This window comes from Mobula hypostoma, chromosome 5 (assembly GCF_963921235.1).
Source record: "Mobula hypostoma chromosome 5, sMobHyp1.1, whole genome shotgun sequence".
NCBI lineage: Eukaryota > Metazoa > Chordata > Chondrichthyes > Myliobatiformes > Myliobatidae > Mobula > Mobula hypostoma.
The window spans coordinates 166,000,512-166,018,136 of NC_086101.1; the positions used below are offsets into that span (position 1 = coordinate 166,000,512).

Sequence of the window (17,625 nt, forward strand, 5' to 3'; positions counted from 1 at the left end):
TGTACACCCCAGGGTTCTGAAAGAAGTGGTTGAAGAGATTGTGAAGGCATTCGTAATGATCTTCCAAAAATCACTAGATTTTGGAATGGTTCCTGAAGACTGAAAAATTGAAAATGTCATTCCACTCTTCAAGAAGGGAGAGAAGAAAGGAAATTATAGGCTGGTTAGTCTGACATCAGTGGTTGGGAAAATGTTGGAGTTGACTGTTAGGGATATAGTTTCAGGGTAGTTAGAGGCACATGATAAATTAAACCGTAGTCAGCATTGCTTCCTCAAGGGAAAATCTGGCCTGACAAATCTGTTGGAATTCTTTAAAGAAATAACAAGCAGGATAGACAAAGGAGAATCGGTTGACGTTATGTATTTGGATTTTCAGAAGGCCTGTCACAAGATGCCACACATGGAAACATAGAAAGCCTACAGCACAGGCCCTACAGCCCACAAAGCTGTGCCAAACATGTCCTTACCTTAGAAATTACCTAGGATTACCCCTAGCTCTCTATTTTTCTGAGCTCCATGTACCTGTCCAGGAATCTCTTAAAAGACCCTATCGTATCCGCCTCCACCACCATCGCCAGCAGCCCATTCCACACACTCACCACTCTCTGCGTAAAAAACTTAACCCTGACCTCTCCTCTGTACCTGTTTCCAAGCACCTTAAAACTTTGCCATCTTGTCCTAGCTATTTCGGCTCTGGGAAAAAGCCTCTGACCATCCACACGATCAATGCCTCTCATCGTCTTATACACCTCTATCAGGTCACCTCTCATCCTCCGTCGCTCCAAGGAGAAAAGGCCGAGTTCACTCAACCTATTCTCATAAGGCATGCTCTCCAATCCAGGCAACGTCCTTGTAAATCTCCTCTGCACCCTTTCTACAGTTTCCAAATCCTTCCTATAATGAGGTGACCAGAACTGAGCACAGTACTTCAAGTGGGGTCTGACCAGGGTCCTATGTAGTTACAACATTACCTCTCGGCTCCTAAATTCAATCCCACAATTGATGAAGGCTGATGCACCATATGCTTTCATAACCACAGAGTCAACCCGCGCAGCAGCTTTGAGTATCCTATGGATTCGAACCCCAAGATCCCTCTGATCCTCCGCACTGCCAAAAGTCTTACCATTAATACTATATTCTGCCATCATATTTGACCTACCAAAATGAACCACCTCACACTTATCTGAGTTGAACTCCATCTACCACTTCTCAGCCCAGTTTTGCATCCTATCAATATCCCACTCTAACCTCTGACAGCCCTCCACACTATCCACAACACCCCCAACCTTTGTGTCATCAAGGGGCTGCTTAACAAGCTAAGAGCCCATGGTATAATAGGGAAGATGCTAGCATGGATAAAGCTGTGGATGACTGGCAGGAGACAGAGTGGGAATAAAGGGAGCCTTTTCTGGTTGTCTGCTGGTGACTAGAGGTGTTCCACAGGGTTCTATGTTGGAACCGGTTCTTTTTACATTATATGTTAATGATTTGGACGATGGAATTGATGGCTTTGTTGCAAAGTTTGCAAATGGTACAAAGGTAGACAGAGGGGCAGGTAGTGTTGAAGAAATAAAGAGGCTACAGAAGGACTTAGACATATTAGAAGAAGGGGCAAAGAAGTGGCAGGTGGAATACAATGTCGGGAAGTGTATGGTCATACACTTTGGAGAGAAAATACAAAAAGCGAGGCGCAAAGGGACTCGAGAGTCCTTGTGCAGGATTCCCTAAAGATTAATTTGCAGTTTGAATCTCTGGTAAGGAAGCCAAATGGATGTTAGCATTCATTTCAAGAGGACTAGAATATAAAAGCAAGGATGTAATGTTGAGACGTTCTAAAACATTGGTGAGGCCTCACTTGGAGTATCTGAGCAGTTTTGGGCCCCTATCTAAGAAAAGATGTGCTAAAACTGGTGAGGGTTCAAAGGAGGTTTACAAAAATGATTCCAGCTGTGAGCAGCTTGTCGTATGAAGAGCGTTTGATAACTCTGGGCCTGTATTCACTAGAATTCAGAAGAATGACGGGTGACCTTGATGGAGTGGATGTGGAGAGGATGTTGCCTATGGTGGGAAGAGCTTAAGATCAGAGGACACAGTTTTGGAATAAAAGTTCAAAGTTCAAGGTTCAATGTAAAATTTATTATCAGAGTACATACATGTCACCACATACAACCCTGAGATTCTTTTTCTGCGGGCTTGCTTATCAAACCTATAGAACAGTAACTATAAACATCAGGAATAGAGGGGCATCCTTTTAGAATTTCTTTAGCCAGAGAGTGGTGAATCTGTAGAATTATTTGCCACAGGCAACTGTGGAGGCCAAGTCTTTATGTATATTTAAGGCAGAAGTTGATAGATTCTTGATTGGTTAGGGCATAACGGATATGGAGAGAAGGCAGGAGACTGGGGCTGAGAGGAAAATTGGATCAGCCATGATGAAATGGTGGAGCAGACTCAAATGGGCCAAATAGCCTAATTCTGCACCTATATCTTATGCTCTTAAGGTCCAAAGGTTTATAATCTTCCTGAGGTATAATTATAATTTATAATCCCTGTTAGCCATCTAATGTTGAATCGGATCATATTCAAACTTGCCACTGTATTTAATTACCCTACACGTAAGATCAGAAAATTCACTCCTGTGTCATTACCATACCATGCTCTTGAACCAGTTCATCTGAAATTAACCCTTACCTCTCCCACTTGGAGGCATTTGAAGTTTCACTGTCTGCATCCTCATTCCCACCGGTATCAACTCACTGATCTTCCCTGCTCACTTAGCTGCCAAGGCCTCTCCATGAGAGGCATGAGAGAGGAGCTGGCCGAAGTTGATAGGAAGGGGACACTAGTTGGGATGACAGCAGAGCAGCAATGGCTGGAATTTCTGGGACCAATCTGGAAGGCATAGAATGGATACATGAAGTAGTATTCTAAAGGCAGGATGGCACAACTGTGGCTGACAGGGGAAGTCAAAGCCAACATAAAAGCCAAAGAGAGGGCATATAATAGATCAAAAATTAGTGGGATGTTTGAGGATTGGGAAGCTTTTAAAAACCAACAGAAGGAAACTAAAAAGTCATAAACAGGAAAAAGATGGAATACAAAGGTAAGCTAGCCAATAATATTAAAGAGGGTACTACAAGTTTCTTCATATATTTAAAGAGTAAAAGAGAGGTGAAAGTAGATATCGGAACACAGAGAAACAATACTGGAGAGCTAGTAATGGGGGAATGATGAAATGGTGGATGAACTGATTAAGTATTTTGCATCAGTCTTCACTGTGGAAGACACTAGCAGTATAATGGAAGTTTCAAGTGTCAGGGGTCATGAAGTGTGAAGATGCTATTACTAGTGAGAAGGATCTTTGGAAACTGAAAGGCCTAAAGGTAGATAAGTCACCTGGATTGTGGAGGCATAGTAATGATCTTTCAAGAATCACAGGGTTCTGTAATGGTTCCAGAACACTGGAAAATTGAATGTGTCACTCACCTCTTCAAGAAGGGAGAAAAGCAGAAGAAAGGAAATTAGTCTGACCTCAGTGGTTGGGAAGATGTTGGAGTCGATTGTTAAGGATGTGGCTTCAGGGTACTTGGAGATGCATGTTAAAATAGTTCGATTTCAGCATGGTTTCCTTAAGGGAAAATCTTGCCTGACAAATCTATTGGAATTCTTTGAGAAATAACAGGCAGGATAGACAAAGGAGATTCAGTGGATGTTGTGTACTCGGGTTTTCAGAAAGCCTTTGACAAGCTGTTTAACAAATTAAGAGCCAATGGTATTACAGAAAATATTCTTGCATGGATGGATTGGCAGGAAGCAAAGAGTGGGAATAAAGAAAATCTTTTCTGATTGTCTGACGGTGACTAGTGGTGTTCCACAGAGGTCTGTGTTGGGACTACTTCTTTTTACGTCACATATCAATGAATTGGGTGATGGAACCAATGGTTTTGTGGCTAAGCTTGCAGACAATGTGAAGACAGGTGGATAGACAGGTAGTGTTGAGGAACCAGAGGCTGCAGAAGGACTTAGAGTAGGAGAATGGGCAAAGAAGTGACAGATGGAATACAGTGTTGGGAAATGTGTGGTCATGCGTTTTGGTGGAAGAAGTAACAGTGTAGACTATTTTCTAAATGGAGAGAAAATGCAAAAATCTGAGGTGTAGGATTCCCTTAAGGTTAATTTGCAGGTTGAGTCAGTGGTGAGGAAGAATGTAATGTTAAGGCTTGATAAGGCATTGGTGAGGCACTTGGAGTATTGTGAGCTGTTTTGGGCCCCTTATCTAAGAAAGGATATGCTAACATTGAAGAGGGTTTGAAGGAAGTTCACAAAAATGATTCCAGGATTGAAAGACTTATCATATGAGGAGTGTTTGATAGCTCTGGGCCTATACCCACTGGAATGCAGAAGAATGAGGGGGGAATCTCATTGAAATCCATTTAATGTTGAATGGCCTCGATAGAGTGTATGCGGACAGCACGTTTCTTATGGTGCGCGAGTCTAGGACCAGTGGGGCCAACCTTAGAATAAAGGGACATTCACTGGGAGAATGCACAAACTCTTTGTGGGCAGCAGCTGCAGGAAATGAACCTGGATTGCTGGTACTATAAAGTGTTGTACTAACTACTACACTTTTGTCACATGGGAGCAACTGGGCAGTGCAGGTTTGTTGAACTGGAAGCATTGTTACCATGCTATATCTCTAAATACTAACTAAACTGTAAAATATGTCTGGAATTTCCTAAATTGTAATAATGACCATATTTCAGTTATACTTTATTGGTGGTAAAGAACTTTGGGATATCCTTGCCACATGAACGGTATTATGTTAATGCAAATCTTTCCTTTTTCACCTTTTTTTTTGTTCAAGACTGTGTGGAATTAATGCAAAGCACAAGGAATTGGTAGCACAAATTTCTCCACAAATAATTTTCCATTCTGGTGAAATCATGCAGTTTAGGGAATGTCATATTTCAAGCTATCTAATAAAACTGGCACTTTGTCATTTTCAAATTAGTTTTTAATCTGTTTCAATATTATTTCATAATCCATTTTCAAAGTAAAGCTTGCTTTGTTATTTTAGTTCTTCAAGGTAAACAGAAATCCCTTTGTGATCAATTCAATAATTACTCTTCTCCCTTTTACCTACAAGATGACAGCTTGTTTAGTGAAACAAATCCTTTTTCCAATATCTATTAAAACCCTACATCAAGTTTGAAGAAACCCTATACCGGTAGTATGCCACAACTGGCCAGTATGTAAGAAGTCAAGTAAACCTCAGCACATATGGAGAAAGTTTTCGTCATCATACCTTCTCGCTGTGAGGCAAGCCTTTGAGAGAGTTAAAAGCAAAGTCGCTCAGGAATCTCACCCACTTCTGAAAAGGTCTCAGTCATACCACAACCGCACCAGCGAAGTTCCAGCATGTCCTAGTGATATTTACCGCCTCTCCAGACCCATTCCTAACGTCTAGACTGGGAATCCTACTCTGAAACGTCCTTTAGTAGATAAACTCCACAAGTTATTGGAAATCCAGATCCCGAAGAGATGAAGTGGAGTTTGGTGATGCTACTTCTCCGGCTTCTTCTACAGTCGCCTCCCAGTTTTTCAGCGGATGCTGAGCTAGAAAGTAAGTATCTGTAGAACCGCCGCAAAAGAATTTCTTTTTAACTTCAGTTACCAGTTACCTCACATCATTTCTTTGTTTTGCGGCTTGAGGCGTCCAGGCTTTAGTAAAGGTGTATTGTAAATATCAATTTGTTGATAATGATATCTCTTTTCACTTATTTTCATGATTACGCGACATGTAAAATAATGCACCTGGTTACCAGCCCACGATTAAGGAAATAAATCGGGATTCAATTGCTTTCTCGTGGTAATGATGTGATTTTAATTAAAAACAGACTTTAAAATGCTCAGTGTGATTATTATATAAAGCTCCTACTTTACCTCTGAGGCATAAACCGTGTTCGAGCCGGCGAATCCAATATATTCTGGAGCTCATTAGTAGTTTTAAACAAAGTGTTACAAAGCTTTGAAATTGGTTCGTTCTTCAAACAAAAAGAAGAAATGTATTCGGGAAAATTTTCAATACAGATGTTCTCGATGGAAATCTTTCTGCCAAGCGTCATGTAATGCCGAGACGTGACCTGTCCCACATCCGTTTATTCATGGAAGTTCACAGTCACCGCGTTACCCACTGTTGGCAGTCTGCTCATTTTTATCGCGTCCCACGCCATAACCACCCGGCATCTCTTTTAAAACATTTAGTTTTGATTTGGACAGTCCACGTGAACTGAGGATGGAATCACTTAATTGACACGGGCACTCCATCAATTATGGACAGCCTGAAGTAATAGCAACCTGTTGGCTCGTAGTACAATGAAATCTGTTTCCCAGCCGCCCTCCCCCCGTTAGTACTTCGGGATTTTAAAAGGCTACGAATAGGAATTTGCTTCGGGGAGTGTTGAACATCTGGGAAGGAGATTAACCTCAAATCGCGTTAAACTCCAGCGCCGGCGAGCAAGTTAGCAGCTGTTCCACCCAGACGCTGACTGCTAACCTGCTACCGAGCAAAAACTGCTTTTAGTTATTTAAACATAACGTAGTGGAGCACAAAGTGTGTATATTCTTAAACACTTATTAAAATACCAGCAAACAATAGTCGCTTGATATACGTTTTCCACCATATTCCCCAACAATCCAATGGCCTCTCCCAAGATGGGTTCTGGACCTTACCATATTAAAAGCACGAAGATCACAGTTGGATGATGTGAGAGTTTACTATTATTTTGTATTCAGAGCCAAATAATCTGAATCTTCTCTATTGCCCTTGAATAATAATTATAATTTTATAAGCAAAACTCAGGAGACCACAGCATGCAATGTTACCACCATCTCCTGGTAGAGCAAACGGACGCTTTAGCCGGGAAAAGGAATCAGCTTGTCAGGTGGTCAGTCTGTAGTGAAATTACTAACGCAGTATCCATTACTCAGATGGGGCTCGTCTTGGATGTCTGGGAAATTGGAATGACATGCTGACTTGATCTTGATGGGTTCAGGATTTGAACTCAAAGCAAAAATGAAGTGAAAACCATAAACGCTTGGTTAAAAGGACTGAGTGAGTTTTGTAATGCATATACCCACTGCGGTGTCAAATTTCCCCCATAAGGAGCATGTCTCTGTGATATATAGCTACAGTCTATGGATCACATAAGGAGTTGGTCAGAGTGAAGTTGAGAGCTACTGTGGAAATGAACAGGAAACTATCTCATTAATTTCCAAATGGGTATCAATAGGCAGGAGATAGTCTCAGTCAGAATGTTTTCCAGGAGATGATCAGAGCTGCCTCTGGCAGAATTATTACTGGGCTTCATCCTGCAAAGACTTTGAACAAGCAAGCACAAAGTGCAAATAGATTGGAATGCTTACCCCTGCTCCTGCTCTTATTCAGTAACTTGGATTTTCAGAAGGCTTTTAACAAAGTGCTGCACACAAGACTGCTAAACAAGATAGGATCCTACGGTATTGCAGGAAAGATATTAGCATGGATAGAAGATTGGCTGACAGGCAGGAGGCAGAGGGTGGGATTAAAGGACCCTTTTCTGGTTAGCTGCTGGTGACTAGTGGTGTTCTGGAGGGGGTCGGTGTTGGGGCTGCTTCTTTTCATGTTATATGTCGATGATTTGGATTATGGAATTGATGGCTTTGTGGCTAGATTTGAAAATGATATGAAGGTAGGTGGAGGGACAGGTAGTACTGAGGAGGCAGAGAGTCTGCAGAAGGATTTGGACAGACTAGGAGAACGGGCAAAAAAGTGGCATTTGAGATAGAGTGTAGGGAAGTGTGTGGAAATGTACGTTGGTATAAGGAATAGAGGCGTGGGGAAGAGGGTATTCAAAAATTGTTGGTGCAAAGTGAGTTGGAAGTCTGATGCAGGACTCCCTTAACTTGCAGGTTGAATCGGTAAGGAGGAAGGCAAGTACAATGTTAGTGTTCATTTCAAGGGGACTAGAATAATAAACAAGGGCGCAATGCTGAGGCTTTATAAGGCGCAGCTTTCGGAGTATGGTGAGCAGTTTTAGGCCCCCTATCTAAGAAAGGGTGTGTCGCCTTTGGAGTGGGTCCAATCGAGGTTTACAACAATGATTCTAGGAATAAAGGGATTAACATATGAGGAGTGCTTGATGGCTCTGGGCCTGTATATATTGGAATTTAGAAGAACAAGAGAAGGAAGGGGATCTCATTGAAACCTACCTAATATTGGAAAGCCTAGAGTGAATGTGGCGAGGATGTTTCCTGTAGTGGGGGATTTTAGGACCAGAGGCCACAGGCTCAGAATACAAGTACATCCCTTTCAAGCAGAGATGAAGAGGAATTTACTTAGCCAGAGGGTATTGAATCTGTAGAATTCGTTGCCACAGATGGCTGTGAAGGCCAAATCATTGGGTATATTTAGATCTGAGGCTGATAGTTTTTTTGATTAATAATGGCATCAACTGTTATGGAGAGAGGCAGGAGAATGCGATTGAGAGAGAAAATGAATAAGCCATGATCAAGTGGTCGCACAAACTTAATGGGCTGAATAGTCTAATTTTGCTCCTCTGTCTTATGATTTTATGGTTTGAACTCACATTGCACAAAATGGGGGTTTGGATTAGAGTTAGGTCAAGTCAACATTCCAGGAATCTTTCTACCTCTAGGTTTTGGGGCTAGTGTGCATTTTCTGGAAGAGTTTAATTTAAGGGACATTAATTGTAAGGATGGGAAGAAATTTCACAAATGAAGTTGAGGCACCAATGAAGGAGGAAGAAGCTTCCTTTGTGAAATACAGAGTATTATGTGTATGGTCAGATGGATTGAATCTAATACCGTGCATTGTTATGATACCTCCAAAGTAATGAGACAGCACACATATCTTCATATTCAAATTCAAGTTCAAGTTTAATTGTCTTTCAGCCTTGCAGCCAACCAATGAATAAAGCAAAAGGAGAAGTATTACTCCTGGATCAAGGTGCAAAACATAATACCAACAGTCATACACAGCACAAGGCACATATCATACTGTATATGATATAGCAAGCACATATAAGATATCAGTAAAATATAGTAACACCAAAAAAGATAGTCCAAGACCCTGAGTCCATGTATGTCGATCCCAATATCTTCTGCTGAGTGAACACGGGGAGGGGGGAGTGGCAGCAGGGACTCCAGCTTGGACACCGCATTACTCTTGGAGCACACTGACTCCAACACCTCTCCTAGGTGACACCACGGCTTGAGACCCAGTCCTCACTACCACTGAGGCCACACGTTTCCATTATCCAATCTGATATGAACCACAGTGGAAAGCTTTGAAGTTTCTGGTCAAGAAGTTGGTTTTTACTGAATGATTTGAATGAGAAGGGGAGAGAGATTGAGAGGCAAAGAATTTTAGAGAGTAAATCTCAGTTTAGGCTAATTAGCTGTAAATTCAAATCCCTAAAACTGAATGATTTAACATCAAAAGAGTGCAAGAAGCAGAACAAGATAAGCAAAGGGAATTAGAAAGGTTTGTAGTGTGAGAGGTATTGCAGAGTTGGAGGGCATACATGTGATGGAGGAAGGCATGCTCAAATGAGGATTTCAAAATCAAGATGTCTGAGCAAGAACAATGTAAATGTTAGTGTAACAGTTAAATAGGCTGAGTTAAGCTAGGCAAGCAGAGTTTTCCATATGTGTAACTCTATGTAGAGAAGTGGGAAGGTGCCACTTAGGGAATTTTATACAAAAATAGTAGTTCAGCATTGCTTCTGACAATGACCATTACACATAAAGTTCTCAAAGTGAAAATTGCTGAATTAACTCTAGCATCATAACAGGAATTCTCTCCTCAAATAGCTGTGGGCTTCCTCTATAGATATAGTGAGAGAGGTTTTTCATTCATATGAATAAAGTAAATATAAAAGGAGATATTCAGAGAACTAATTCATATCAAAATCTGGATTGTCGAAGAATGCATACAGGAATACAACATACTTATTTTATATGGTGCTAAGCAAAATGTATTCTGCTGACTGTGAGTAGTTGTACTTGGGACTCAACTAAAAAGGAAAGAAAGGATTGTTTTCATAAGTTTCTTAAAGTACAAATCTTTAGTTAAGCAGTTGGTTACCAACCCCAATGTAGTTTATTTTCAACTTCTGTTTGCTAATGTTTCTATGAATCACCTTGGTAACTTTTACTGAGGAGAAGAAGATACTATTTCAATGTGAGCCAATATTATTGAGCTGAAATTTTTCATGAAATAAAAACAGAACTTTCTGGAATCACTCAGCAAGTAGGGCTGCACTGATGGAAAATAAAACTGAGTTAATACTTCAGATCAAAGTCAAAGTGTGTTCAACCTAAAGCATGCTGCCTTACTTGCTGAATATTTCCCACATTTTCTGTTTACATTTTACATTTATAGCATCTGCAGACTTGTTTATTTTCATAGAACCATAGAACCATAGAGACTACAGCACAGAAACAGGCCCTTTGGCCCTTCTTGGCTGTGCCGAACCATTTTCTGCCTAGTCCCACTGACCTGCACACAGACCATATCCCTCCATACACCTCCCATCCATGTATCTGTCCAATTTATTCTTAAATGTTAAAAAAGAACCCGCATTTACCACCTCGTCTGGCAGCTCATTCCATACTCCCACCACTCTCTGTGTGAAGAAACCCCCCTTAATGTTCCCTTTAAACTTTTCCCCCCTCACCCTTAACCCACGTCCTCTGGTTTTTTTCTCCCCTTGCCTCAGTGGAAAAAGCCTGCTTGCATTCACTCTATCTATACCCATCATAATTTTATATACCTCTATCAAATCTCCCGTCATTCTTCTACGCTCCAGGGACTAAAGTCCTAACCTATTCAACCTTTCTCTGTAACTGAGTTTCTCAAGTCCCGGCAACATCCTTGTAAACCTTCTCTGCACTCTTTCAACCTTATTTATATCCTTCCTGTAATTTCGTGATCAAAACTGAACACAATACTCCAGACAACAGGAATTCTGCAGATGCTGGAAATTCAAGCAACACACATCAAAGTTGCTGGTGAACGCAGCAGGCCAAGCAGCATCTATAGGAAGAGGCGCAGTCGACGTTTCAGGCCGAGACCCTTCGTCAGGACTAACTGAAGGAAGAGTGAGTAAGGGATTTGAAAGCTGGAGGGGGAGGGGGAGATGCAAAATGATAGGAGAAGACAGGAGGGGGAGGGATAGAGCCGAGAGCTGGACAGGTGATAGGCAAAAGGAGATACGAGAGGATCATGGGACAGGAGGTCCGGGAAGAAAGACGGGGGGGGGGTGACCCAGAGAATGGGCAAGAGGTATATTCAGAGGGACAGAGGGAGAAAAAGGAGAGTGAGAGAAAGAATGTGTGCATAAAAATGAGTAACAGATGGGGTACGAGGGGGAGGTGGGGCCTAGCGGAAGTTAGAGAAGTCAATGTTCATGCCATCAGGTTGGAGGCTACCCAGACGGAATATAAGGTGTTGTTCCTCCAACCTGAGTGTGGCTTCATCTTTACAGTAGAGGAGGCCATGGATAGACATGTCAGAATGGGAATGGGATGTGGAATTAAAATGTGTGGCCACTGGGAGATCCTGCTTTCTCTGGCAGACAGAGCGTAGATGTTCAGCAAAGCGGTCTCCCAGTCTGCGTCGGGTCTCACCAATATATAAAAGGCCACATTGGGAGCACCGGACGCAGTATATCACCCCAGTCGACTCACAGGTGAAGTGATGCCTCACCTGGAAGGACTGTTTGGGGCCCTGAATGGTGGTAAGGGAGGAAGTGTAAGGGCATGTGTAGCACTTGTTCCGCTTACACGGATAAGTGCCAGGAGGGAGATCAGTGGGGAGGGATGGGGGGGACGAATGGACAAGGGAGTTGTGTAGGGAGCGATCCCTGCGGAATGCAGAGAGAGGGGGGGAGGGAAAGATGTGCTTAGTGGTGGGATCCCGTTGGAGGTGGCGGAAGTTACGGAGAATAATATGTTGGACCCGGAGGCTGGTGGGGTGGTAGGTGAGGACCAGGGGAACCCTATTCCTAGTTGGGTGGTGGGAGGATGGAGTGAGAGCAGATGTACGTGAAATGGGGGAGATGCGTTTAAGAGCAGAGTTGATAGTGGAGGAAGGGAAGCCCCTTTCTTTAAAAAATGAAGATATCTCCCTCGTCCTAGAATGAAAAGCCACATCCTGAGAGCAGATGCGGCGGAGACGGAGGAATTGCGAGAAGGGGATGGCGTTTTTGCAAGAGACAGGGTGAGAAGAGGAATAGTCCAGATAGCTGTGAGAGTCAGTAGGCTTATAGTAGACATCAGTGGATAAGCTGTCTCCAGAGACAGAGACAGAAAGATCTAGAAAGGGGACGGAGGTGTCGGAAATGGACCAGGTAAACTTGAGGGCAGGGTGAAAGTTGGAGGCAAAGTTAATAAAGTCAATGAGTTCTGCATGCGTGCAGGAAGCAGCGCCAATGCAGTCGTCGATGTAGCGAAGGAAAAGTGGGGGACAGATACCAGAATAGGCACGGAACATAGATTGTTCCACAAACCCAACAAAAAGGCAGGCATAGCTAGGACCCATACGGGTGCCCATAGCTACACCTTTAGTTTGGAGGAAATGGGAGGAGCAAAAGGAGAAATTATTAAGAGTAAGGACTAATTCCGCTAGACGGAGCAGAGTGGTGGTAGAGGGGAACTGATTAGGTCTGGAATCCAAAAAGAAGCGTAGAGCTTTGAGACCTTCCTGATGGGGGATGGAAGTATATAAGGACTGGACATCCAAGGTGAAAATAAAGCGGTGGGGGCCAGGGAACTTAAAATCATCGAAACGTTTAAGAGCGTGAGAAGTGTCACGAACATAGGTCGGAAGGGATTGAACAAGGGGTGATAAAACAGTGTCGAGATATGCAGAAACGAGTTCGGTGGGGCAGGAGCAAGCTGAGACAATAGGTCGGCCAGGACAGGCAGGTTTGTGGATCTTGGGTAGGAGGTAGAAACGGGAAGTGCGGGGTGTGGGAACTGTAAGGTTGGTAGCAGTGGATGGGAGATCCCCTGAGCGGATAAAGTCGTTGATAGTGTGGGAGACAATGGCCTGGTGCTCCTTAGTGGGGTCACGATCGAGGGGTAAATAAGAGGAGGTATCCGCGAGTTGTCGTTGTGCCTCGGCAAGGTAGAGGTCAGTACGCCAGACTACAACAGCACCCCCTTTATCAGCGGGTTTAATAATAATGTTAGGATTAGTGCGGAGGGAGTGGAGAGCAGAGCGTTCCGAAGGAGTGAGGTTGGAATGGGGACAAGGTGCGGTGAGGTTCCACATCCCATTCCCATTCTGACATGTCTATCCACGGCCTCCTCTACTGTAAAGATGAAGCCACACTCAGGTTGGAGGAACAACACCTTATATTCCGTCTGGGTAGCCTCCAACCTGATGGCATGAACATTGACTTCTCTAACTTCCGCTAGGCCCCACCTCCCCCTCGTACCCCATCTGTTACTCATTTTTATGCACACATTCTTTCTCTCACTCTCCTTTTTCTCCCTCTGTCCCTCTGAATATACCTCTTGCCCATCCTCTGGGTCACCCCCCCCCCGTCTTTCTTCCCGGACCTCCTGTCCCATGATCCTCTCGTATCCCCTTTTGCCTATCACCTGTCCAGCTCTCGGCTCTATCCCTCCCCCTCCTGTCTTCTCCTATCATTTTGCATCTCCCCCTCCCCCTCCAGCTTTCAAATCCCTTACTCACTCTTCCTTCAGTTAGTCCTGACGAAGGGTCTCGGCCTGAAACGTTGACTGCGCCTCTTCCTATAGACAATACTCCAGATTCGGCCTCACCAATGCCTTATACAACCTCATCATAACATTCCAGCTCTTATACTCAATACTTTGATTAATAAAGGCCAATGTACCAAAAGCTCTCTTTACGACCCTATCTACCTGTGACGCCACTTTTAGGATATTTTGTATCTGTATTCCCAGATCCCTCTGTTCCACTGCACTCCACAGTGCCTTACCATTAACCCTGTATGTTCTACGTTGGTTTGTCCTTCCAACATGCAATACCTCACACTTGTCAGTATTAAACTCCATCTGCCATTTTTCAGCCCATTTTTCCAGCTGATCCAAGTCCCTCTGCAGGCTCTGAAAACCCTCCTCACTGTCTACTACACCTCCAATCTTTGTATCATCAGCAAACTTGCTGATCCAATTTACCACATTATCATCCAGATCATTGATATAGATGACAAATAACAATGGACCCAGCACTGATCCCTGTGGCACACCACTAGTCACAGGCCTCCACTCAGAGAAGCAATTTTCTACCACCACTCTCTGGCTTCTTCCATCGAGCCAATGTCCAATCCAATTTACCACCTCTCCATGCATACCTAGCGACTGAATTTTCCTAACTAACCTCCCATGCGGGACCTTATCAAAGGCCTTACTGAAGTCCATGTAGACAATATCCACTGCCTTCTCTTCATCCACTTTCCTGGTAACCTCCTCGAAAAACTCCAACAGATTGGTCAAACATGACCTACCACGCACAAAACCATGTTGACTCTCTCTAATAAGCCCCTGTCTATCCAAATGCTTGTAGATTCTGTCTCTTAGTACTCCCTCCAATAACTTACCTACTACTGACGTTAAACTCACCGGCCTATAATTTCCCAGATTACTTTTCGATCCTTTTTTAAACAACAGAACAACATGAGCCACTCTCCAATCCTCCGGCACTTCACCCGTAGACAGCGACATTTTAAATATTTCTGCCAGGGCCCCCGCAATTTCAACACTAGTCTCCTTCAAGGTCCGAGGGAACACCCTGTCAGGTCCCAGGGATTTATCCACTTTAATTTTCCTCAAGACAGCAAACACCTCCTCCTTTTCAATCTGTACAGTTTCCATGGTCTCACTACTTGATTCCCTCAATTCCATAGATTTCATGCCAGCTTCCTTAGTAAATACAGACACAAAAAACCTATTTAAGATCTCCCCCATTTCCTTTGGTTCCGCACAAAGCCGACCACTCTGATCTTCAAGAGGACCAATTTTATCCCTTACAATCCTTTTGCTCTTAATATACTTGTAAAAGCTCTTTGGATTATCCTTCACTTTGACTGCCAAGGCAACCTCATGTCTTCTTTTTGCCCTCCTGATTTCTTTCTTAAGTATTTTCTTGCACTTCTTATACTCCTCAAGCACCTGATTTACCCCCTGTTTCCTATACATTTCATACAACTCCCTCTTCTTCTTTATCAGAGTTGCAATATCCCTTGAGAACCAAGGTTCCTTATTCCTATTTAATTTGCCTTTAATCCTGACAGGAACATACAAACTCTGCATTCTCAAAATTTCCCCTTTGAAGGCTTCCCACCTACCAATCACAGCTTTGCCAGAGAACAACCTGTCCCAATCCACGCTTTTTAGATCCTTTCTCATTTCTTCAAATTTGACCTTCTTTCAGTTCAGAACCTCAACCCTAGGACCAGATCTATCCTTGTCCATGTTCAAATTGAAACTAATGGCGTTATGATCACTGGAACCAAAGTGCTCCCCTACACAGACTTCTGTCACTTGCCCTAATTCGTTTCCTAACAGGAGATCCAATATTGCATCCCCTCTAGTTGGTCCCTCTATATACTGATTTAGAAAACTTTCCTGAACATATTTTACAAACTCTAAACCATCTAGACCCCTAACAGTATGGGAGTCCCAATCAATGTATGGAAAATTAAAATCCCCTACCACCACAGCTTTATGTTTCCTGCAGTTGTCTGCTATCTCTCTGCAGATTTGCTCTTCCAAGTCTCGTTGACTATTGGGTGGTCTGTAATACAATCCCACTAATGTGGCCATACTTTTCCTGTTTCTCAGCTCCACCCATAAGGACTCAGTAGACAAGCCCTCTAATCTGTCCTGCCTGAGCACTGCTGTAATATTTTCCCTAACAAGCAATGCTACTCCCCCACCTTTCATTCCTCTGCCTCGATCACATCTGAAACATCGGAACCCTGGAATATTAAGCTGCCAGTCCTGCCCCTCCTGTAGCCAAGTTTCACTAATTGCTACAACATCATAATTCCATGTGTCAATCCACGCCCTCAACTCATCCGCCTTCCCCGCAATACTCCTAGCATTGAAATATATACACCTCAGAAGATTTTTACTACCACTCACAACCTTTCTATCAGTGGATTTGCTTAAACTTTCAATATCATTTATTTTCACCCCAGCCACACTGTCAGCTCTGGCACTCTGGTTCCCATCCCCCTGCAAATCTAGTTTAAAGCCTCCCCAATAGCACTAACAAACCTCCCTGAAAGGATATTGGTCCCCCTGTGGTTCAAGTGTAACCCGTCTCTCTTGTACAGGTCTCATATTTGAGGTTTCATATTTGCATGATATTTTCATGTGTAGTAAAGAATATAAAAGAAAAGATCTACTTTCTACATCTCGTGTTCCCAATATTTATATTCATTTATTTATCGTTACTTTGTTTTTTTTCCTTTTGTATTTGCACAAACTGATGTCTTTTGCACAATGATTGTTTGTCTTTGTGTGCAGTTTTTCATTGATTCTATTGTGTTTCTTTGAATTTACTGTGATTGCTTGTGAGAAATTGAATCTCAGGTGACATATATATACTTTGATAATAAATTTAGTTTGAACTTTGAACTTTCCTCATCTATGACCTTTGCAGGATCTGTTGGAAGGATGTTTTGCATTCACATATAAATCCTCTTCTTTGCTCACTGCTGAATGATTTCTTCTTTGGAATACTAAAATAGATCTACTACCTGCTGTGAAGAATTCATTAAGATATAAAAAGTAGAAGTAAGCCATTGTGTATTTCTAACCTCCTTAGCTATCAAGTCTGTGTCCTTCTTGTTGCCTCAAGTCCTCTTTTCCAAATTAACCCTCAGATTTTATTCCTTTAGTATCCAGAAATATGTTGATTTTTGTCATGAATATACTTAACAACCTTCTGGGAGAAAGATTTACAGCCCATTTAAATAAGGACATTTTTCCTTACTTAAGGCCTAGATGGCAAACTTGCTGTAATTGGTTGGAAGCCTAGTTCACAAATCAATATGTGAAACTATTAAATCTTACATTTAGTTTATGGGCTCAGCTTCATTTCTCATGTTTCCTTTTAAATGTTTAACAGTCTTAGAGAAGAATATATTTCTTTAAGAAAAACACCCGATGCTGGAAATCCAAAATATAACAGAAAGTGCTGGAAACACCCAGTAGATCAGGCAGCATCTGAGGAGAGAAAAACAGTGTATGTTTATGATTGAAGACCCTTCATCAAATGAAAATATGAACAATCTGCATGATGCTGTTGCATCATAATTATCAATTATGCTTCCTATTGAAGATACATATAAATATGTGAGATGCTACTAGTCAGAATAATTGTTTTTTTTAATTCTTTAGAATCCTAGGAGATCAAAGTTGATGTAGAGTAGTAGACCTGAACAGAAAAATATATAATTTGTGCTTTCCATGAGGAAGCAAAGAGGTCTTTAAAATATCATTTAAAACTAAACTTAAATAACATTTTAGAGTCAACAGATATCCTGAAATTCATGAGAGATT

General features: G+C 42.4%; 1 protein-coding gene across 1 annotated transcript in view; it reads left to right on the top strand.

Moving 5' to 3' along the window:
• Positions 1-5,398: 5,398 nt before the first annotated feature.
• thbs4a (thrombospondin 4a) overlaps positions 5,399-17,625 on the top strand; it is a 146,975-nt gene continuing 134,748 nt past the window's right edge. The window contains exon 1 of the mRNA XM_063049334.1: positions 5,399-5,623. Coding sequence (XP_062905404.1) covers positions 5,542-5,623 — 82 coding nt within the window. The 5' untranslated portion in view covers positions 5,399-5,541. The remainder of the gene's footprint in view (positions 5,624-17,625) is intronic.